This window comes from Pseudorasbora parva, chromosome 18, assembly GCF_024679245.1.
Source record: "Pseudorasbora parva isolate DD20220531a chromosome 18, ASM2467924v1, whole genome shotgun sequence".
Lineage (NCBI taxonomy): Eukaryota > Metazoa > Chordata > Actinopteri > Cypriniformes > Gobionidae > Pseudorasbora > Pseudorasbora parva.
In genome coordinates this window covers 5594815-5618133 of record NC_090189.1, presented here as the reverse complement: position 1 = coordinate 5618133, position 23319 = coordinate 5594815, and the positions used below count along the sequence as shown (strand labels likewise).

The 23319-nt window shown below is 39.7% G+C and overlaps 1 protein-coding gene across 13 annotated transcripts in view; it reads right to left on the bottom strand.

Moving 5' to 3' along the window:
* sema4d (sema domain, immunoglobulin domain (Ig), transmembrane domain (TM) and short cytoplasmic domain, (semaphorin) 4D) overlaps nucleotides 1–23319 on the bottom strand; it is an 85222-nt gene that overhangs the window by 21983 nt on the left and 39920 nt on the right. For all 13 annotated transcript variants that reach the window (XR_010898973.1, XR_010898972.1, XM_067423703.1 and 10 more), the window contains 4 exons: nucleotides 7522–7655; nucleotides 2732–2877; nucleotides 2557–2619; nucleotides 2352–2450 (listed from right to left, as the gene is read on the bottom strand). Coding sequence is in view for 11 of the 13 variants with exons in the window: in XM_067423703.1 (XP_067279804.1) it covers nucleotides 2352–2450; nucleotides 2557–2619; nucleotides 2732–2877; nucleotides 7522–7655 (442 nt within the window). In the remaining 2 variants the exon portion in view is untranslated. The remainder of the gene's footprint in view (nucleotides 1–2351; nucleotides 2451–2556; nucleotides 2620–2731; nucleotides 2878–7521; nucleotides 7656–23319) is intronic.

The window sequence follows — 23319 nt, the reverse complement described above, 5'->3', positions numbered from 1 at the left end:
ATTACTGCTTATTAAGTTAGTAAGGTAGTTAAGTTTAGGTATTAGTAGGATTTTGAGAGAGTTTGAAAGCACTCAGATTACAACATTTGGGTGAATATCAATAATATTCTGAAAAATAACGTTAACCAAGGGATGTAGAATATGATCATGCAGAATAAGGCCTAAATATGTGCTTTATAAGTGCTAATAAACAGCCAGTCGTCTAGTAGTATGCTAAAAAGCAGCTAGTTAATAGTGAGAATTAAACCCTAAAGTGTTACCAAAGCATCACATGTAGACACTGAAAGCAATGCACATTGATTTGGATAAAAGTGTCAGTCAGATGTGTAAATGTAAATTAGGAGTTCAGAGTCACATGATCCTGTTGTCCATCATTATGGTAAAGAGGAAACTATTGTATTAAAACTCAGAAATTTAGTAACAGAGCCATTGTTATTAAAACATCAGGGAAGTTCTGATAATATAGAGGCTAGACAAAATATCACGCGATTTGAAATTGATAACAATACTTTAGTTTTAACTATAAAGCGGAACAGCGGAGTTCCCAAAAGTAATGATCCGAGCAATGCTGTTAGTGTGAACTAAAACCACAATGCAGTTCATTGTGCAGTTAAATGCAGTTCAAATTGTAAAAATACTTCACAATATTACTATATTTTTTAAAAATCAAATACATGCAGCCTTCATGAGCAGAAGAGACTTCTATCAAAAACATTAAAGGGGGGGTGAAACACTCAGTTTCAGTCAATCTCATGTCAATCTTGAGTACCTATAGAGTAGTATTGCATCCTTCATATCTCCGAAAAGTCTTTAGTTTTATTATATTAATAAAAGAAATATGTGCTGTACCGAGTCTTTCCGGAAAAAAACGAGCGCCTGGAGGCGTATCGTGTGGGCGGAGCTAAAGAATGACGAGCGCACACAAAGCGGTGACGTCCTCAAGCGTGGAGAAACCCATGGCTATCGATCTCAGCTAATAGATATGATCCAGAATCAGATTCGGAGGCTGAAATAAATTGAACAGGAGAAACAGCAGGACGTCCGTCTCTGTGGTGTGTACTGTATTTAGTGGCCTGTCAACATTTGTGTGTGTTTACTCGCAGTTTATGAGGACATGATTCGGTTTATGGACTATTGTATGCGACTAAACCTTAGCAGTAGCAAGCAAAACGGTTTTGCACGTCAGACTAGTGTAACGTTATACACAGAACAGCAATGGAGTCCGTTAGCGCATTAGAATGACGAAGCACGCGATCGTGTCAATTACAGAGGTTTACTCACGTGACGATAGCCGACAGCACAGACATTTGAAGCAGTTTTACTCACCGGCTGCTTCCAAAGCAGAACCGAACCTTTATCGCTGGGACCGCTCCGTCAAAAACACACTTCTTTGGTATGATTTGGTGAAGTCCTGACAGCAGTGACCGTGGAGATCCACTTTGCGACGCGACTGAAGCGATGTTGTGAAGCTTCCCGTCATTTCTGCGTTCAAATCGGTTCAAATGCAGCGCTGCCTTCCCAGAAAAGCAGCATCCCAGCGTTGAAGTCGCTTGACGTCACCCATAGGAATAAAGTGGAGCGCGGTGCGGAATATAACGACAGAAGTGTTCACGGACAACTGGATCTGCAGCTGAGAGTGTTTATGGGCGTGCATTTCCTCTCTCGCTCTAGTCACGCGCGCGCACACCCTACCGGGAGAAGAGCCCGTACGGCTCATACAAGGATCTTCCGCTCTTATTAACGTCAAGCCGAGCCATACTCGGAAAAAAACTCTCCGAAACCGGAAGGAGTATTTTTGACACAGAAATACTCCATCAAACGTCCAACATTAGTTTTTGAAACTTTGTCTATATTTAGGATGGGAATCCAAGTCTTTAACAGTGTAAAAAGCTCAGTATGCATGAAACAGCATTTCACCCCCCCTTTAAAAATAGTAAACTTGAAAAAAATATTGCATTTAATATCTACATTTAATAATTCGTATTATTATGATTGTTGTGGCCACATTATTTGTAATGCTTTATGCACAGAGAAGCCAATTTCTTCATAAAATATGCTCACATGGCCTTTTCCCCACACATTTGCAAATATTTCTTCGCCTCTAATGTACTACTAAAAATGTATAATGTTATTTATCTGTGAGCTGGATAGTTTGGTTCAAAACTTCAACTCTTTACTGAATAATTTCCCTATTTAGAGAAAATAGATGGAAAAAACACTATCAAAAACACGCTGATAAAAAGTGGGCGCTTACTGTTGCACAATTACTGACTTGTAAACAGTAGAGTGTTTGCTGGCGAGCTCTGCTGATGCTTGAAATGTTTTGAAGGTTTAATAAGGGTTGTACACACCAGATAATCACAGAGTGGCTGAAACGCGTGAGTCCCGCAAACATACAGATTGTCTTCGTCCAGGACTTGCAAAACTCGAATGTAGTTTCGGCAGTCCGTCTATCACACAAGGACAAAAGCACATTTCATCCTCTGGATCAAATATTTACAAAGATTCCACTGGTAGTGATGATACATTCAGATCGGAGGCATTTTTCCACATTACCTCTTTAGATTTTCCCTTTAAAATACACATTGACATGTCGCTCTCTGGAACTTTCCACCGCAGCTGAAACAGAACACAGTCAATACAACATCACACGGGGAAAACAACACTGTCTGTGCACTGTGTGACTAACATGAGTCTTTAAAAGACATTACATGTCAGGAATAATTCTCACCTGGTTGCTCTTGATTGACACATTGTTCATGTTGAGCTGGTAGACGACCTCTCGAGCGCCCACGTACAGCACGCCTCGGTCCTCGCTCAGCAGGAGAGTCGTGTAGTTAAACACATCCGGCTCCCAGAACTCAAGCAGGTTCACATCTACAGAAACACACACAGATCAGCTCACACATCACAGGGGATTTGTGGCCACTGGCCGAGATCATACTGGAAAATGAAGAGCAGACATATATCTGACCAAGATGGAAACTGCTGGAAAAGAAATAACATTTTTCTGGAATCTCTTTACATCTGCTGAATGAATACATTGCACATTAAAATTTGAATAAACTTTAAAAAGAGTATTTTGAACAGTAAAAATATTATTCTCCAGCTGGTTGCGGTTGAATCCGTTCCAGAGAGAGATCATTATGAAAGAAGCAGCCATTTGTTAATGCTTCTTGTTAGTTTTTATTGCCATTAAATTGACATTAATAAGCATTAAATCATGTGCATTAAAGGGGTCATATACTTTTTAACATGTTCAATAAAATTCCAATGTCCCTCCAGCTGGAGTTCTTCTTTATATCAGTGTTTCTGAACTCCCTGAAACGCCTCCATTGTAGTCTTGAGTTTTCTGCCGGGAACCAACACGTCACAATATTTCTCAATTCAATAATTCATAAGCAGAATAAAGGGGCGGGGCCTGGTTGAGTTAGTTAGTATTGTTTTAAAAGCAAGCGGCAATGTGACGCCAATATGGAAGTGACTTAAACTGCAAAACAGGCCACTAGGGACAGGCTCCAGAAGGAGCTGAATCTCAATGTGCCCCATGTCAAAATTCCCAACTTTACAGCAGAAATATTTTTTTTTGTGGTTTTGGTCTAAATGGCAAATTTTTATCTTCATGACAACTGTCATACATTTTTTGATAACTCATTTGTTTACATTATATAGCCTTAAAGTTCTGCATAATTAAGGGCGTGGCCACTTTGAGTGACAGGTGGATAGCCAATTATCCGCTGTCTGTTAGTCATCATGTCACCTAAGCTCCGCCCACATCCCGCCTCTTTGCCCATTTTCTGTTATCCAGGAGTGGCGCTCGATGATGAGCTGGCAAGATGGCGACGGCCAGCTCGTCTCTACTTTACGCTTCAGAACGGCTCTTCGGAAACCTATGGGTGACGTCACGGACACTACATCCATACTTTTTTTTACAGTCTATGGTTAAAACTGACGGTTATGGTAAGGGGCTGGACATTTCTCGAAACACGCTTGAGCAGTTGATCAATCACAACACACTCATCCAGCCGACCAATCAGAGCACATTACGCTTTTCAGGAGGAGGGGCTTCATAGAGACCGGAATTAAAAGTGTTACCGACAGACTGGGAAGAGAGGAGCAGTAACACTGACAAAAAGGGAAAGATAATTGCTGTGTCCGAATTCGCATGCCATCCATATTCAGTATTCAAAATTAGAATCATAGTTTGTTGAAGGCGTAAATATGTGCTTTATTAGTGCTAATAAACAGCCAGTCGTCTAAAAAGCAGCTAGTTAATAGTAAGAATTAAACCCTAAAGTGTTACCAAAGCATCACATGTAGACACTGAAAGCAATGCACATTGATTTGGATAAAAGTGTCAGTCAGATGTGTAAATGTAAATTAGGAGTTCAGAGTCACATGATCCTGTTGTCCATCATTATGGTAAAGAGGAAACTATTGTATTAAAACTCAGAAATTTAGTAACAGAGCCATTGTTATTAAAACATCAGGGAAGTTCTGATAATATAGAGGCTAGACAAAATATCACGCGATTTGAAATTGATAACAATTCTTTAGTTTTAACTATAAAGCGGAACAGCGGAGTTCCCAAAAGTAATGATCCCAGCAATGCTGTTAGTGTGAACTAAAACCACAATGCAGTTCCCCAAAGATGAGTATTTCAAAGATACTCGGACAGTCTACTACTTCTGGTTAGAATCCAAAGTGCAGATCAGTGTACACTTTTTGTCCACTTTTCAACCATCGGGCACTTGAGCCTGGGAAGGGACGGCACGATTACAAACTGTTCTCCACACAGTTGTCTAACCGCGCTGAACCGTGCTGGTAGAATCCATGAAATGACGTTGCCACTCAGGATTGGTCACCTGTCCATTGCCTGGCTACCAGTTTTGTGTAAACACAAATTAATAATAAAATAAAAATAAATATCTGATCATCCTCCATTATGCAGTCGTTATTTATGTCTTAAATCATCAGGAAACTGTTCTGTTGCCATGGCAACAACGGACGCTTTTGTTTTACATTCCAAAGAGCGGCCGTGATCAGTCCCACAGTGGAAAATTAAACCAGAACCGTACCAGCTGGCCTGGATCGGCATGGAGCAGAATGGTTATGCAATGAGAACCATTTGGCTTGACAGTGGTAAAGCAGTAGCCTGACAAGCCAGACCCACATCAAGATGTTTGGTCTGGAAACTCACCATAGACAGCTCAATCCGAGGGGCGGGATAAACGGTTGTCTTTCAAACTCCCTCTGCACGGCATGCACTCAATTGGATAACGCTACAACCAACCAGAGCTAGTTGAAAGATTAAACTTTAGCCGTATGGCCGTATCCGGTCGGCTCTGAACACATCTTCCCTTTTTAAGAATGACTTCAGTGCCGCTCTTTGTTCTTTTCTCAGAGAAAAGCTTAACTCCAAGTCTTCCAGAGTCGCGGTCAAAGCTGATTCGAAATACCGTCGTTCGCCAGTTTCTGTGTTTACTAGAAGCACGCAAACGCAACTCGGCCGTCGTCATTATGGCCCCGCCCGCCAACTCTATACACGATGTGATTGGCCCGGCAAGAGTTGGGCGATTACAGCTCAGAAGGGTATTGAATTACTAGACGACACTTGCAGGCATATTAGATTTGCTGCCGCTAGGGTGCGTCTAGATTTCTAGGCTAGAAAAGCAGCTTTTTGCCAGCTAATATTGCCCATTACCCATTGTGTGTTGGATGAGGATCTGATTAGAACTACAAAAAAGTGATAAAAAAAACTACGAACATGGCAGAGGTGCAAGTCCAAGAGTTAAGTAGAGATGTTTAGATTAGGGGGTTTTAATGATTAATTATCAGTATCTAACCTGATGAGGAGAGTGAAAGACACACACCTGGCAGATCAACGTGCATTTCTCTCTGATACGGTAGGAAATTAAAATGTGACAAGATGATTGACGGGCAGTTTAAACGCTGACAGGATGCATGTACAGTAACTAAGTGTGATATCTGTCCGTTAAAGATGAGATGATAGTATGTCCTAAAGCTTTCTGTAACGCAGTTCGTATATGGAAGGAAGGAGGCGGGAACCGGCAAACATTCAAATACTTTTAATAAAAATAAACAAAACAAAAGTAATGCGGGCAGCCCCTCACGGACGACTGGCCGCACACACATAACAAAACGTAAACAAAATATAACATAAATCCAGGCCTGCTCCTCTCTCGTCATCCACTGTCTTCGGCGGCTCCTTTTATGCTCCCGTCACTCCGCCGTGAGACAAGACCGGTGTGGCGCGCAGCTGGCGCTCATTAACACTCACCACCGACCCGCTCTCACGGTCCCTCACCTCGCTGCTTGCCACACTTTCCTACTCAAAAGTATGTACTGCACATGTGTTTTTTGGACATTCAAGCATGAAAACCTGTTCTAGTAGAGACCAAAACCATCATCAAGACAAAAGGGCAAAAAGGCTAATGCATTCACATATGGTGATTTGCATGTCACTGGCACTGCAGTTTGTGTTTGGCGGCCAGTTTGGTGTGTGCATGCGTGTGTGTTTACGCTACATACTTGTGGCGCTCAGGTTGCCAGCGCCCAGACAGGACGTCTGCAGGCGCCACGTGTGTGCTTATTCTATTTGTGTTTAAAAGCCACACATTAAACTTCCTGTGTTGGTGAAACATGCTTCTAACCTAAAAACAGTGTATCTTACTGTTGAAAAGTTTGGGGATTTTTGAATGTTTTTAAAGAAGTCTTCTGCTCACCAATGCTGCATTTATCGATCAAAAATACAGTGAAAACTGGAATATCGGGAAACTGTATAACATTTTTTAAAAATACTTTAAATGTAATTTATTCCTGTGATCAAAACTGAGTTTTCAGCATCATTACTCCAGTCTTCAGTGTCACATGTTCCTTCAGAAATCATTCTGATATGATTATTTTAGAGCTAAAGAAACATTTATGATGATCATCAATGTTGAAAACAGTTGTGCCGCTTCATATTTTGTGGAAACCATTCTTTGATGAATAGAAAGTGCATTTATTTGAAATAAAATACAATTTTAAACACACACACACATCTGGCGCGCTATCTTTCTGGGGACTCGCCATAGACGTAATAGTTTATACTGTGCAATCCATATATTCTATCCCCCTACACTACCCCTGCCCATCACACAAATCTTTCTGCATTTTTACATTTCCAAAATAACTCATTCTGTATGATTTATAAGCTTTTGTACCCATGGGGACCTCAATTTAGGTCCCCAGCGTGACACGAGTCCCCATGAGTCTTTGGCTAGAAGTCACCAGGCTACAAAACATGTACACACACACCAACACCCACCCACCCACCCAACCACACACACACACACACACACACACACACACATACATACACTTTAGAAGCTTAGATATTTCAGCAGCGCAGGAAGTGGTTTTTCTATCAAACATAGCATCAGAACACACGTGGAGCCAGCAGACGTCTTACACCCGCTACATTTTTGACAAGAAAAACTAAATTAACCCTTAACTCACCACCCTGCTTCCATGAGCTCCTGGGAACGCTGGAGGGGCCGTGTGTGGAAACTTCCAGAAGCAATCCGAGAAACACACCTAACACGCTCAGGCCCATGTTGGACTCCGGGACCTTCGGTAGCGTGATGTTTCCTCTGTGAGAACAACAGAGAAAAGAAAGAAAAGACAGGATTCAGTTCAACTATGAGCAACACATCATTGTTCACACTGCTCATTTACATACAAAACAGCATCACACAAGTCATATACAGTACAGTATGGTGCTCTATGATTGCTCTATGATTACCATTTTCGTGCGCCACAGTATTTACATGGAACTTCATAGTACAAAAAAACCAAAAACATTACAAAACATAATTATTGACATGATGACAGAATGGCTGCGATATGGCTTAGTGCGTTTATCAAATCACAAAGGCTGTGGATTTAATTAAATAAATATATGAACTGCTGGTTTCAGAGTGAAGTCTGGCATTGTTTTCATTTAAATGCAGGCATTTATTTATTTATTTGCCAGAAAACCACCAAAATAAAAGTTTGCTTATTTAATATTTGACAATAAAACATTTAAGTTGTAAATATTAGTTATTTTAGAGCTGTATTTTTTTATTAAATTAAGTTTCTTATTTTGTTTAATATTTTATCAAATAAAAACAAAAACAAAAAACAGAAATATACACACATACATACACACAGATCACACACTGATTTTAGAATAGCGCTATTCAAGTCATCTGCCGAAAATTTCTGTATTTTTTCCCCATATCGCAATATATATATTGCAGAAAAAGAAAACATTGCAATGTCAGTTTTTCCAATATCGTGCAGCCCAACTACTTTAACTGTAGTATTTGTATTCATTCATAAGACGCTGTGTCGTGGATAAAGAGCAGTTAAGCGTTTACGTAACATTCATATCAAATGACCCCAGCTTCAGGCAGAACAGCGCCTCTTGGAAGGAGAGAAGAGAAATGCGATGACAAGAGACCAAAATTAGCATCGCTGAGATAAAGCCAAAACATCCCTCTCGCTCTCTATCAGCGGCGGCCTGTTAGTATAGCACGTGCTCACTGTCTCACACTGTCCCGTGTGGTAAAAACACCATGTCCTGTGTCCTTGAACTCCGATTCGGGTGTTTAAAAAAGAAACAAGAAAAAAAAGAGAAACCTGAAGATCAATAACCCAGATGACCTATGACATCACTGCCTGAGTATGACTGTAAACTGGACCTGTTTTTTTTTTTTTTTTCAGAAACTCCCCTGAGCTGATAATGATATCTGTGCCACAGGGAAGCGAAACCAGGATATGTAAAATAGAGGCATCATGAGGTCACTACACATGCTTCTGAAGTGACAACAAACCCCGGGGCAAGAAAAAAATGACACCTGAGATATTGATTTTCATGACAACCCATATTTAAAATCATCTTGAGTTTCCATTGCGATTGGTCATTTAAGACACAGCGTTCATCTCCTTACAGACATTTTTACTGTCTCTAAAGAACACCTGAGTGGTGTTAAAGGGTTAGTTCATATATAAAATATATATAAAATATCTTAAACTGTATTCTGAAGATGAACAGAGGTCTTACGGGTGTGGAACGACATTAGGGTGAGTCATTAATGACATCAATTTCATTTTTGGGTGAACTAACCCTTTAATGACATACATTTTATTTTTGGGTGAACTAACCCTTTGAGCTCGGGTGTTGTAAGTGGTGATTTACAGTCCCAATTCACAGTTTAAAGTTTAAAGGTCAACTAGGCAAGCGGCTCTAATCAATGATAGAACGTGTAATGGAAACGAGCACAAGCATGAACGATCCGCGAACGATTTGCTATACAGTCAGAAAAAAGTTACATGTCTGTCACTGGGGCGGTACCCTAAGGTACAAAACCGAAACGGTTCTACTATGTACCTTTAAGGTACTCATTTGCACTCTTAAAGTACTGATATGTACCTTTTAAGGTACTAATATGTACCTTTTAGAGGTGGGTAAGGTACAAAGATGTACCTTTTCACTTTTGTACCTTAGGGTACCGCCCCAGTGACAGCACTGTACCTTTTTTTCTGAGAGTGTATACAGTGACGTTTTTATACCTGAGGTTCATAATCCCAACAGTTACTGTCAGGACGGATGGACACGTGCAGACACAGAAGAGTTAAAGGGGCATTATCTTATTTTATTTATCGCTTTTCTGTCCTTAAACACTTGGTTTTTTGGATCGACAGCTTATAAAAACGTAGTTCTGTTTTTTTTGGCTTGTTTGCTATATATCCGGTCACATATCAGCTTGTACACATTGTTCTGTTTTTTGTTAAGTCAGAAATGACAAGGAGGCTGCTTCAAGTCAATGGAGACGGTTGGATCATTTTACCCCCTGGTGTGAGCGTGGAATAAATATGCTCAATGCACATAAAATTAAAACCATAAAATCAACATAACACTTCTCTGATTTTAAACGTCATGTTACATGCATTATTATTGTCAGTTCATAAGCAAGTATATCCTGACAGGTGTTCAGTAAAAGCTTTTTCAAATCCCTACAAATGATCTCCATACATGCTTCACTTTATTGTTCTGTGGAGAAAAAGAGCAGAGAGATTGAAAGACATAAGAAAACAAATCGAGTGAAGTGAACGGAATGCAATAAGATTCAGGAAACTCATTTCAACATGTGAACATCACAGGAAATACTAAACGGCCCCAAGCAAAGACAGACTACAAACTTCAGTGCTCAGCTTATATCGGCTCTTCAGATTCATCCGTTTCAATTCCTTCATTCTGATCTGAGAGGGAAAAACTTATGACATGAGGGAGAGGAAACTTATCGTATCCTTAGAACATAGATTTAACAAGAACCGATATACACAGAGAGCTTTAAAAGGGGGCAATCACTGGAAAACAGATTTTTCTACAGTCCCAAATGAAATCAAACTGATACGAGGCCCCATGATTGACTCCACAGGACAGCAACACCAGTGACTGATGATTGGAAATCAACACAGTAAAATAACCGTCATTGATCAACAGGCAGATGAGTTTTTACAGCTTCAGGGAGGAAACAAACACACTACCAGTGACCCTCAATGTACGGAAATGCTAAAAGGAGGTCACTCACACACACACACACACACACACACACACACACACACACACACACACACACACACACACACACACACACACACACACACACAAAGACCCTGTTGTGTGTGTGAGGAGAGAATTACACACACACAGTAAACAATCAACAAAGACTCGACCTAAGTGTGTGTCTGAGTGTGAGCACATGACATGGCCTCTCACACACTGCACTTTCCCAGAGAAATTCATTCACATGCCAGACCTGACTAGAACACAGAGTCAAGCTTTACCCTGAATATATGAATATGATTATGATTGGCATAACTAGTAAAAAAAAGGTTTAAACATTCACTGATGCTCCAGAAGAAAACACGATGCATTAAGAGCCATTAAGAGAGTTGAAGACTTTTGAACACGATGAAGATGTCCAAATTGTTCTTATTTTGTTTAAACATTTTAAAAAATCATTTAGTACTGCACTTCAGAAGCAACTTACATGTTTCCCAGAAGACAAATTAAGTCCAATTTACATTGATCTTCAAATTCAAAACTTTTTCACCCCCAGTTCTTAATGCATCGTGTTTCAGTGAGTAACACTGATGATCTCTTCATCACAGCACCTGTTAGTGGGTGGGATATATTAGGCAGCAAGTGAACATTTTGTCCTCAAAGTTGATGTGTTAGGAGCAGGAAAAATGGGCAAGCGTAAGGATTTGAGCGAGTTTGACAAGGGCCAGATTGTGATGCTAGACGACTGGGTCAGAGCATCTCCAGATCTGCAGCTCTTGTGGGCTGTTCCCGGTCTGCAGTGGTCAGTATCTATCAAAAGTGCTCCAAGGAAGGAACAGTGGAGAACCGGCCACAGGGTCATGGGCGGCCAAGGCTCATTGATGCACGTGTGGAGCGAAGGCTGGCCCGTGTGGTCCGATCAAACAGACGAGCTACTGGAGCTCAGATTGCTCCAGAAGTTAATGCTGGTTCTGATAGAAAGGTGTCAGAATACACAGAGCATCTCAGTTTGTTGCGTGTGGAGCTGAATAGCCGCTGACCAGTCAGGGTGCCCATACTGACCCCTGCCCCCTGCCGAAAGCACCAACAGTGGCACGTGAGCATCAGAACTGAACCACAGAGTAATGGAAGAAGGTGGCCTGGTCTGATGAATCACGTTTTCTTTTACATCACGTGGATGGCCGGGTGTGTGTGCGTCTCTCACCTGGGGAACACATGGCCCCAGGATGCACTATGGGAAGAAGGCGAGCCGGCGGAGGCAGTGTGATGCTTTGGCCAATGTTCTGCTGGGAAACCTTGGGTCCTGCCATTCATGTGGATGTTACTTTGAACACGTACCACCTACCTAAGTATTGTTGACCATGAACACCCTTTCATGGAAACGGTATTATCTGGTGGCTGTGGCTCTTTCAGCAGATAATGCTCCTGACACAAGCACAAATGGTTTGAGGAGAACAACAATAATAATGCGTTCGATTTATATAGCGCTTTTCAAGGCACTCAAAGCGCTTTACATAGAAGGGGGGAATCTCCTCAACCACCACCAATGTGCAGCATCCACCTGGATGATGCAACGGCAGCCATATTGCGCCAGAACGCTAACCACACACCAGCTGATTGGTGGAGAGGAGACCGAGTGATGAAGCCAATCAGGATATGGGGATTATTAGGAGGCCATGATGGACAGAGGCCAATGGGCAAATTTGGCCAGGATGTGTTTGAGGTGTTGACCTGGCCTCCAAATTCCCCAGGTCTCAGTCCCATCGAGCATCTGTGGGATGTGATGAACAAACAAGTCCGATCCATGGAGGGCCCACCTCGCAAACTCACAGGACTTAAAGGATCTGCTGCTAACATCTGGGTGCCAGATACCACAGCACACCTTCTGGGGTCGGGATCAGGGCTGTTTTGGCAGCAAAAGGGGGAATAAACACAATATTAGGAAGGGTGTCAATGTTATGCCTGATCGGTGTATATAGTATGTTCAAATACACACAAGTTATAATTATCCGTCCATCCATCCATCCATCCATCCACATCCATCCATCCATCATTTATACACAATGTTATGTATATAAATGATATGATAATATCTGTTAATGAAATGTGCAAATATATAAATCAGCATTTTATATTTACTCTGCACACACAGCATATACATACACCTCTTTTATAAATAAAAACATATGCATATATAATAAACACGCACACACTATTACAAGCACATCTTGTATGCAAACACAGCCCTCATTTCCTGTATTAATACTCTTGAAGCCTACAGTTTGTAGAGCACCTGTTTCGTGTCCGCTGCACGCACAGGCTCAGAAATGCAAGCTGGGTATAAACGGTGGAGTCTTGCCAACTGGGCAACCATGTGGCCGCTCTCAAACATTCAGAGTCTGCCAACTGTGCTCTCTCGCTCTCTCTCTCTCTGCCCTGGCCCTCACAGAGACGGCACAGTGATCGATGCCACTCGCTGCCGACCCACAACGCTTTTCTGCCAGAATCAGCTTTCCCACTACGCCCGCTGACAGCTCTCACAATCCCTCTCTTTCTCTGCACCCTCTCATGCTTCAAGGACCTGTGTGTGTGTGTGTCTGTGTGTGTGTGTGTGTGTGTGTGTGTGTGAGAGACTGTGGTTTGTTCTTTAGGTTCTTGTTTTTCCTTTCCAAGAGTATGAGAGTTTGTCTTTCACCCTCAACCTGTCCACTCATCACTAAAAAACTAAATGTGGCAGATGCATTCATCCAAAGTGACTTGCATCGCATTTAAGGAATACATCAGTTCATGCATCTCTCGAGATGAGAAAAGTTTATAAAGAAAAAGGATGTATAAGGTGATGCATTTCTGTAGCCTGGATGCCAGCCAAACTTAGCCCCGCCCACAACATTTTTAGCTCGGGCGGTTCGGTCTGGCCTCGATCCATAGAGGAGTAATTATGCCTGAACAGAAACTGTTCGGACCAATGAGATCATCAGGGCGGCTTTAGACGATGACGGACAGATGATCAACAGTAACGTAATCATCACGTCATCAAAGGGGCTTGGATTATATTTGTTCAAATCCTAAACGGAGAGCTTGTTTGTATCTGCATTCACCTTCACTATTTCTCTCAAAAATATGATCATGTGGGTAAGTACTCTGTGTATCAAATTATGTTATTTTTTATTAAATTATGTTATTTTTTTACAACACCGGCAAAGATTGTTTATTCCAGCCTGATTCCAGCGCGTGTGCAGACAGGGTTGCAAAGTTTTTACAACAAAACCCGCCAACTACTTGCCCTAAACAATAGCTTCTCGGGGGGTTCTCCGGGGGAAAAAAATGGCGTTTGGGGGTAAAATGTGTGTTATTTTGGTAAGGTTGCCTGCTAAAATTCCCACTCATGGGTCTATACATCACATTATAGTCGCTTCAACCCGCGGACATAGAAAACAACCTGCGGAGAAAAAAGGCGGACTTGGCAACACAGTGCAGTTGAGCTCTGTTGACATTTGAGAAACTAACGTAACGCATCGCTCCGTTTCTCTGATTGGTTGTAGGTCTGTCCAACACGCCCCATAATCACAGCCCAATGGAGCAGTTTCAGACTCATATTCAGACTCATAAGATAGGGCTTAATCTATATATCAGGATCATGTCTGGATCTGGTTCACTCAGAAATACATCACATTATTGAAGTAAAATTGGTTGCATTTTGCATGCACTGTTGATGTCTGCTGCCAATCTGCACATTAACAGTCCTGTAACCACATCAGAATATGGTCACAGGCAGAACTTCACTGGACCCTGAAATACTGTGCTGAAGTCTTAGGTTTGGCATCAAATGTGAACAATCGATCATGACATCACAGCCTTGTGGAGCAGAAGCGTGCAATTAATGCCCACGTGCAAAGAAAGCAATCTAACAGTTAACAAAAACAGCAGGAAAAAGCAATGAAATGCATATAACAACTCATTGATATTTTGCAATGACAATTCAGACATTTTAAGTGTCTAAATACTTTTTTGGGACCACTGGATGGATGCATATATAAAGCTGCAAAAAGCTTTAGAATATCCTTCTAAATAAAACTAGCAGCAGCACGGCTACGGTTATGACTGAAATAACTTCAGGACAGAAACTGTAGGCAATGGAAACCCAATGCAAAGGACAGAAAATAGCCGCTTCACATGTAATTACAGCCGTACATCTGTGCAGAAGGAGCAGGGCAGCTCTGACGTGACCACACGAAAGCCTGATGAAGGGTCAGTCCCTGTAAAAGCTTATATTTAGGCAGCGCTACGGAGACCTTTAAAATACACGAGCTGCAGGAAGAAGCAGAAATTACATGCAAATAAAGTGAGGTGCGTTTTAAGAGGACACACACACGCACGCACACGCACACACACACACAAACGTCACTGCACTGTAACATATAATGACTACCTCTGCTGCCCATCAAGAGTCAAATGAAAAACTTAATTTTCAACATCTGCATGTCTACACTCTCGAAAATAAAGGTTGCAAAAAGGGTTTTACAGCTTAATGACATAATACCTTTTTAAAAGAACCTTTTTAAGTTTCCAAGATGCTATTCAATAACCTTCAGGTTCTTAAGTTCCTATATTACTTTAAGAGAATTTTTAAGATCCTATGATACCATAAAATAACCTTTAAGATCGAATTGTGTCATACAATGTACAAAAAACATCTTAAGACTCATCTTTTCCAGCTGCATCTGATCAATAAATCAATCCAAGTGGATGCTGCACACTGGTGGTGGTTGAGGAGAGACCCCTGACATGAGTGTGAAGCGCTTTGGGTGTACAGTAGTACATTTGAAAGTGCTATATAAATGCCTCATTCATTCATTCATTCATTCATTCATTCATTCATTCATTCATTCATTCATTCATTCATTCATTCATTCAATAAAGACTAGCACTTAATTATCCAAATTCAACTTTCTATTTATTTGTTTGTTTGTTTATATATATATATACACAGTGCCTTGCAAAAATATCAGGCCTCCTTGGTAGGGTAATATCAGGCCTCCCCTGAAGAAAAGCAGGCCCAAACCATGATGCTGCCGCCACCACGTTTGACAGTGGGGATGGTGTGTGTTCAGGGTGATGAGCTGTGCTGCTTTTACGCCAAACATAACGTTTTGCATCGTTGCCAAAAAGTTCAATTTTGGTTTCATCTGACCAGAGCACCTTCTTCCACATGTTTGGTGTGTCTCCCAGGTGGCTTGTGGCAAACTTTAAACGACTTTTTTCTTCTTGCCACTCTTCCAGAAAGGCCAGATTTGTGCAGTATACGACTGATTGTTGTCCTATGGACAGAGTCTCCCACCTCAGCTGTAGATCTCTGCAGTTCCTCCAGAGTGATCATGGGCTTCTTGGCTGCATCTCTGATCAGTCTTCTCCTTGTATGAGCTGAAAGTTTAGAGGGACGGCCAGGTCTTGGTAGATTTGCAGTGGTCTGATACTCCTTCCATTTCAATATTATCGCTTGCACAGTGCTCCTTGGGATGTTTAAAGCTTGGGAAATCTTTTTGTATCCAAATCCAGCTTTAAACTTCTCCACAACAGTATCTTGGACCTGCCTGGTTTGTTCCTTGTTCTTCATGATGCTCTCTGCGCATTAAACGGACCTCTGAGACTATCACAGTGCGGGTGCATTTATACAGAGTCTTGATTACACACAGGTGGACTCAATTGATCATCATTAGTCATTGAGGTCAACATTGGATCATTCAGAGATCCTCACTGAACTTCTGGAGAGAGTTTGCTGCACTGAAAGTAAAGGGGCCGAATAATTTTGCACGCCCAATTTTTCAGTTTTTGATTTGTTAGAAAAGTTTGAAATATCCAATAAATTTCATTCCACTTCATAATTGTGTCCCACTTGTTGTTGATTCTTCACAAAAAATGACAGTGACACATCATTATGTTTGAAGCCTGAAATGTGGCAAAAGGTCGCAAAGTTCAAGGGAGCCGAATATTTTCGCAAGGCACTGTATATAAATAAATTGTTTGTGTACTGTGCTTGAGTAACTCAAACTTCTTGCAGCTCTTGCAGGCTGTTGCCCTTGGTTGTTTAGTTGCTTCTATTGCTCTCCTCTTTTGTAAGTCGCTTTAGATAAAATCGTCTGCTAAATGATTAAATGTATTATTCAATAAAATAACTTTCAAGTTCATTTGATGTCATAAAATAAACTTTAAGTTGCTAAGATAATAGAACTTAAGTTCCTATGATGTCATTAAATAATCTTAAAGCTCCTATGATGCCATAAAATAACATTTAAGTTCCTCTAATGTCATAAGTTAACCTTTCGTATGATGTCATAAACTAAGGAATCTTTAAGTACCTATAACGCCATAAGATAACTTTTAAGTTCATATGATGTCATAAAAAAAAAACTTTAAGTTGCTAAGAGAAGAGAACTTAAGTTCCTATGATGCCAAAGTAATCTTTAGGTTCCTGTGATGTCACAAAATAATATTTAAGTCCCTATGATGTCATAAGATACCTTTCAAGTTCATATGATGTCATAAAATAATCTTTAAGTTGCTAAGATAAGAGAACTTCCTATCATGTTCCCACAAGTTCCTATGATGTCATTAAAGAATCATAAAGCTCCTATGATGTCATAAAATAACATTCAAGTCCATTTGATGTTATAAAAGAACGTTTAAGTCGATTAAGTTGCTCCTCTTTTGTAAGTCGCTTTGGATAAAAGCGTCTGCTAAATGATTAACTGTATTAATCAATAAGATAAGTTTCAAGTTCATTTGATGTCATAAAATAATCTTTAAATTGCTAAGATAATAGAACTTAAGTTCCTATGATGTCATACATTAACATTTAAGCTCCTATGATGTCATACATTAACATTTAAGCTCCTATGATGTCATACATTAACATTTAAGCTCCTATGATGTCATACATTAACATTTCCTTTGATGTCATAAAGGAAAGTTTAAGTTCCTAGTATGTCATAAGATAACTTTCAAGATCATATGTCATAAAAGGACCTTAAGTTGTTAAGAGAAGAGAACTTAAGTTTCTATGTTGTCAAAGTAATCTTCAGGTTCCTATGATAATAATAAAATAACTTTTAAGATCAGATTAGGTCATAAAATAACCTTTAAGTTCCTATGATGTCATTAAAGAATCTTAAAGTTCCTCTGATGCCATAAAATAACATTTAAGTTCATATGATGTCATAAACGAACTTTTAAGTTCCATTAACTTCTAATAATACCATAAAAAATCCTATGTGCTGAAAATGTTATAACAGAAGGTTTTATGATGTGATAAGAGATTGAGAGTCGTTTTTTTCTCTAAAACAATGACATTAAGAAACGAAAGTTTGCACATTCTTGTTTCTAATCATAGCTTTGATCAGGAGCTTCTAGTATTTACTACAATATAGTGTGAAAGGTCTTCAGAAGAAATAAAACAGAGAACACAGTGAGAAAAAGGGAGGAACTGATCTTGGATATCCACAGGCTATAAATATTCACATGCGGTAGAGATCAGAGGCAGAAGTCTGGACTGTGATGTCCTAACGCAGGTGCTGCAAGTGTTTGTGTGTGTGTGTGTGTGTGTGGTGTGAGAAACCATTTAACCTTGGGAAGACTGGATTGTTTTCAGTGAGTGACAGTCATCATGTGTGTGTGTGGTCAAGTGTGTAGACTTCAGCACCCGCCTTGGGGATCATTAACACTGTGTGTGTGTGTGTGTGTGTGTGTGTGTGTGTGTGTGTGTGTGTGTGTGTGTGTGTGTGTGTGTGTGTGTGTGTGTGTGTGTGTGTGTACACAGCCAGGAATCTTTAGTTTCCCTCTGAATAGTGCCCGTATATAAATAAATCTCACACACAGTGGGCGATCAGGTTTGGGGTGGGTTGTATTACGAGCAGTCTTTCTGAACGACACGAGCAGAGTTTCAGCTGAACAGTAATATAACAGACAGACAAAAACAGAAACCAGCATTAAGATTTAGTTTCTGTCAACATTTCTGGATTCAGTATCTGTGCACAGCTCTCATATCATGAAAAACATGCTCTCACATACACACCTCCCTCTCCAATCCACAGATTATTTACAGAAACTGACCTGCAATCATTTGAAATGTTTTAGAAAATCATGAGCAAATCTTAATACACGGCTACACACATTTACACAACTATATATATCCATATTTTCATTATTTAAATTACTTTATAATATTATAAAATTATATATTACATTATTTTATATTACATTATAGTACATTACATTACATCACATTATATTAATTAATTGTTAATTTTAACAACATTATATGTGGAAAAACAAATGGCACAAATGCCTAAAACGACCCATTTAAACTTAAGAGGACTTCAAATGAACTCGACCATCATTGTAGACATTTAAACACATGTCAATAAAACACACACAGTTGGCATTGAGTAAAGACCCCTCGTGGCAGGTCGCACTGAACCAGCTCCATAAACACAGCGGTTTTATTGTGCGATACATCAGTCTGTTTCCTGTTAATTAAGGTGCCTTTTTCTGCCCGGACGAGTTTTTAAAACAAGAGTAAAACCCCATGACGCTCCTCACTGTCACACTCCATGGTTAGTATTGTAACACGGCACCATCTTTAGCATGGCACCGATTTCACGCTTGGATTTAAGGTTCAGTATGGACAAAAAGCCCTTCTGGGCTCTTTTGTGAAAACTCCCAGCATCCTCCGGCACTTCCAGCACCTCCAGCGTTTGTCTGGGACTTGGCAAACGAGAGTAAATGCTCATTTTGACAGCCAGACACTGATACATTTCATTACAGATTTCTGACTACCCACATTGCAATGAATTCTGGCCAAAAACCACCCATCTAGGTTTCAATTTAAATACGCACTTCCCACTAACAATAAGCTACTGTACGAGGATTATAGTTCCTTCTGAAAAACACAACGGCTCTCAAATCACCTTTCATTATAAATCTGAACTCTGGATTGAGTTACACTGAAGCATGTGCTGCAAATCTCTCTCAACTGAGATCTAGAGCAAGAACTGGGTGAGAGTACTACAAGACAAGATTTACTAAGTGACCAGATGCAACATTTTCACATGCTTGACCAGAAAACAGCTGAGAAAAAGACTCCAGCAACCATTCAGGTTACAATAACATTACGGTAGTGAGTTTTTCCATGTGCAATAACTCTGCTAGTTATTGCACACTGTTTTTCTGAGAGTGTATGTTCTTCGAAAAAAATAAAAAAATAAATAAAACAAATATATAAATACATTTAAAAAAATTCATATATTTATATATTTCTCTTAAAGCAAACTGTATATATATATATATATATATATATATATATATATATATATATATATATATATATATATATATATATATATATATATATATATATATATATATACACACACACAAAAACTGCTCGAGATCTCAATGGCAAAAAGTGTCCCAATCAACCTGGGTATGCTGTGTATTTTGAGCTATTTGAGTTGCTGTAGTTTGCTGTAGTTTCCTAGCCTAGAAATCTAGACGGACCCTAGCGGCAGCAAATTTAATCTGCCCGCAAGTGTCGTCTAGCAACTCTCAATACCCTTCTGAGCTGTATTCCTCACAATCTGGACGGGCCAATCACATCGTGTATAGAGTCGGTGGGCAGGGCCATAATGACGACGGCCGAGTTGCGTTTGCGTGCTTCTAGTAAACACAGAAACTGGCGAACGGTGGTCTTTCGAATCAGCTTTGACCGCGACTCTGGAAGACTTGGAGTTAAGCTTTTCTCTGAGAAAAGAACAAAGAACGGCACTGAAGTCATTCTTAAAAAGAGAAGATGTGTTCAGAGTTTAGCCGACCGGATACGGCGAATGTTTAATCAGTCAGCGAGCTCTGCTTCATCTTCGTTGCTCTGGTTGGTTGTAGCGCTATCCTATCGGGTGCAGAGGGAGTTTGAAAGACAACCGTTTATCCGCCCCTCGGATTGAGCTGTCAATGGTGAGTTTCCAGACCAAACATCTTGATGTGAGTCTGGCTTGTCAGGCTAGTAGTTTCCAGCAATGATGGCTAATGTAGTCTTCCAGTGAGCGCTGCCGGTAACAAAACCCAGGTGTATAGATACAAGCATTACATAAACAACACAAAGAACAACATTCCTCTCCGTGTGTCGTTTTTGATAAGGCGATATAACAACACACTGTAGAAATGAGTCGGGTAGGGTCAAAAAATGCATATGGAAGTATACGTCCAGTCAAGATGCAAGTTAACGTGGTATATGGATATTATATGCATGCATTTGGTAGCAAATACTTACCAGCTTAACTTGCATTTGGACTGGAGAAGTATTTGCTACCATATGCATGCATATAATATATTTACTACAATATGCATGCAAATGATAGCAAATACTTGGGCAAAAAAAATGAAAAGGACATTGAAACGTGAACTTCACTGTAAACCCTATTGTTGTCTTTACTTAAACAAATCAAGTAATCTTGACTAAATATTACTAGTTTAGTCCAAAAACTCAAAAATATAAGTTAGTATAACTTATTTACCTACAAAATACATAAACTTAAGATCTTTCAAGTTGAATGAACTCAAAATTATAATTAATTAAAATAGCTCGCTCTGGTCTTGCTTTGATGTGATTGGCCATGCCAGGAGACTGATTGGAGAACATTTACAAAAGGCGGTCCTTTTCGCCTCGTTGCTTGTTCAAATTAAGATGGAGACTTTTTCATTGTGTGCAATCTTAAAATCGGTAAGTTAAAATTCGTAAATTACTAAACATAATAATAACGTGAACTAACTTATAACTAACCAGACTGACTTTATTTCTGTTTTAATGAAAATAATAGTTTCGTTGTAAGTCACCATGATGGAGATCAGTGTTTGCTTTAGTTGGGCTCTTGACCCTTGACTGTGTAATATTAATGTTTCTCTGGCTTCTTTGTGTTTGTGAGGCACATTTGTTATGGAACACAAAATCAAGAGAAAATATCATCAAGTAATGTTGTTTAATCATTGACGATGATAACATCATCATGTATTGGCAGAATCCCTGATCTCATTGCAGAGTCTAATGCTCTGGTTGTCAAAGCAGTTATTAATAGTTTTGTAATATAAATAAAAATATGATAATATTTTATATTTAATAATATAAAGTATGAATCTCTACAATGGTGGCAATCAAAAAAAAAATCTGATAAACAGATCAAGTCTGAACATAAAACAAGCTACAAAACATCAGAACAAAAGAGCAAAAGTAAAAGCAAATGCAAAAAAGAAAATGTGTCACAATTCAGATGTATAATTTATTAATGCTGCATTGCATGTTGAAGTTTTGATTGGTTGTACCAGCATGGTGTACTGAAAATCTGGTGTACCCAGTTTGGTGAACTTAATTTAAGTACAGTGAACGTGAGCACCTAGTTAAGTGAACTTAAATATACAAGTTTTGGGAGACTATTACTCAATTGAATTGAGGGAACGAGTTTACTCAAATCAATTGAGTTCAATCAACTTATTAGGGTTTTCAGTGTTCATGAAAATGGTCAGCAAGCAAGCCTCTTGATAGCTGTGCAAGACAATGGATTAATTTTGGATTAATTGGTTGCTTTTCAAATAAAATGAATAAATCGATTATCCCAAGGTAGGACTTGGCTATATTGTTACTCATGCATCTAACAGCACTTTGCCTTCAGATGCGTAAATCACATGCATATATAATAATGCTGGCTTGGAGTGTTTATATTTGATATTTGCTGCCGCAGCACATGATTTTGATTTTGATTATGTTTACAGTGTGCAATATAACATGAGTTCATGTTTCGCGTGTAAAAAAACACAGTATTTTTCACACAATTGACTTATCTGTACAGCGCTGTTTCCTCTGTCCTAAAAACGGCCTGATGATTTCCTTGTTCTATGAAGTCCCTCCTTCAGAAATACGTAACGAGTTCTGATTGGGCCAGCGCTTCCCGCGTTGTGATTGGACAGCAGCTTAGCACGTTGCCCGGAAAGGTCCCGCCTCTTATCATAACGGGGATATAAGTGCGCTCAATGTTATTGCAAAAATGTCTAATTGCCTTATCAATTTGAGCCGGAATCAGACCCGGAGAATATCGAAGAGGATCGATTACAACCTGCTCAGGAAAGACTTTTGCAGGATGTTTCAGAATGGTAAGCTGTCTATTCAGTAGTTTAAACGGATTATAACAAACACCAACAATCGATGGTGTCTGAATGAATTACTACACTTTTATATGCTAAGTTTTTCGGATTAGTTTCAATTACCATCTAACGTTAGTTAACAAAGCTAAACAGCGCTGCACTTTGTGTCATGAGTTACATAAACTGTTAAACGGACCGACTTAAATAATAAAATACACTTACCGGTTGTGGTCCATAACCAACGCCTTCTCCAGACAAAGAGGGAACTGCGTCATCTTTTAAGAATAATCTTTCTGCGAATCCGGCATTAAACTGATTGAGATTGAGGAAGCAGTCCTCAGCAAAATGTGCTGCACATAGTTTTAAATTGTGATTATAATTTTCCGGAACCGAGTTAAACATAAACTGTAGCCATTGATCTCTACGTACAGCGTCTGTGGGAAGGCCAAACAAAGGTGATTTGACTCCGGGATGAAAAATATCAGCGTTCCAATTGCATGACGACAAACACACTTTAC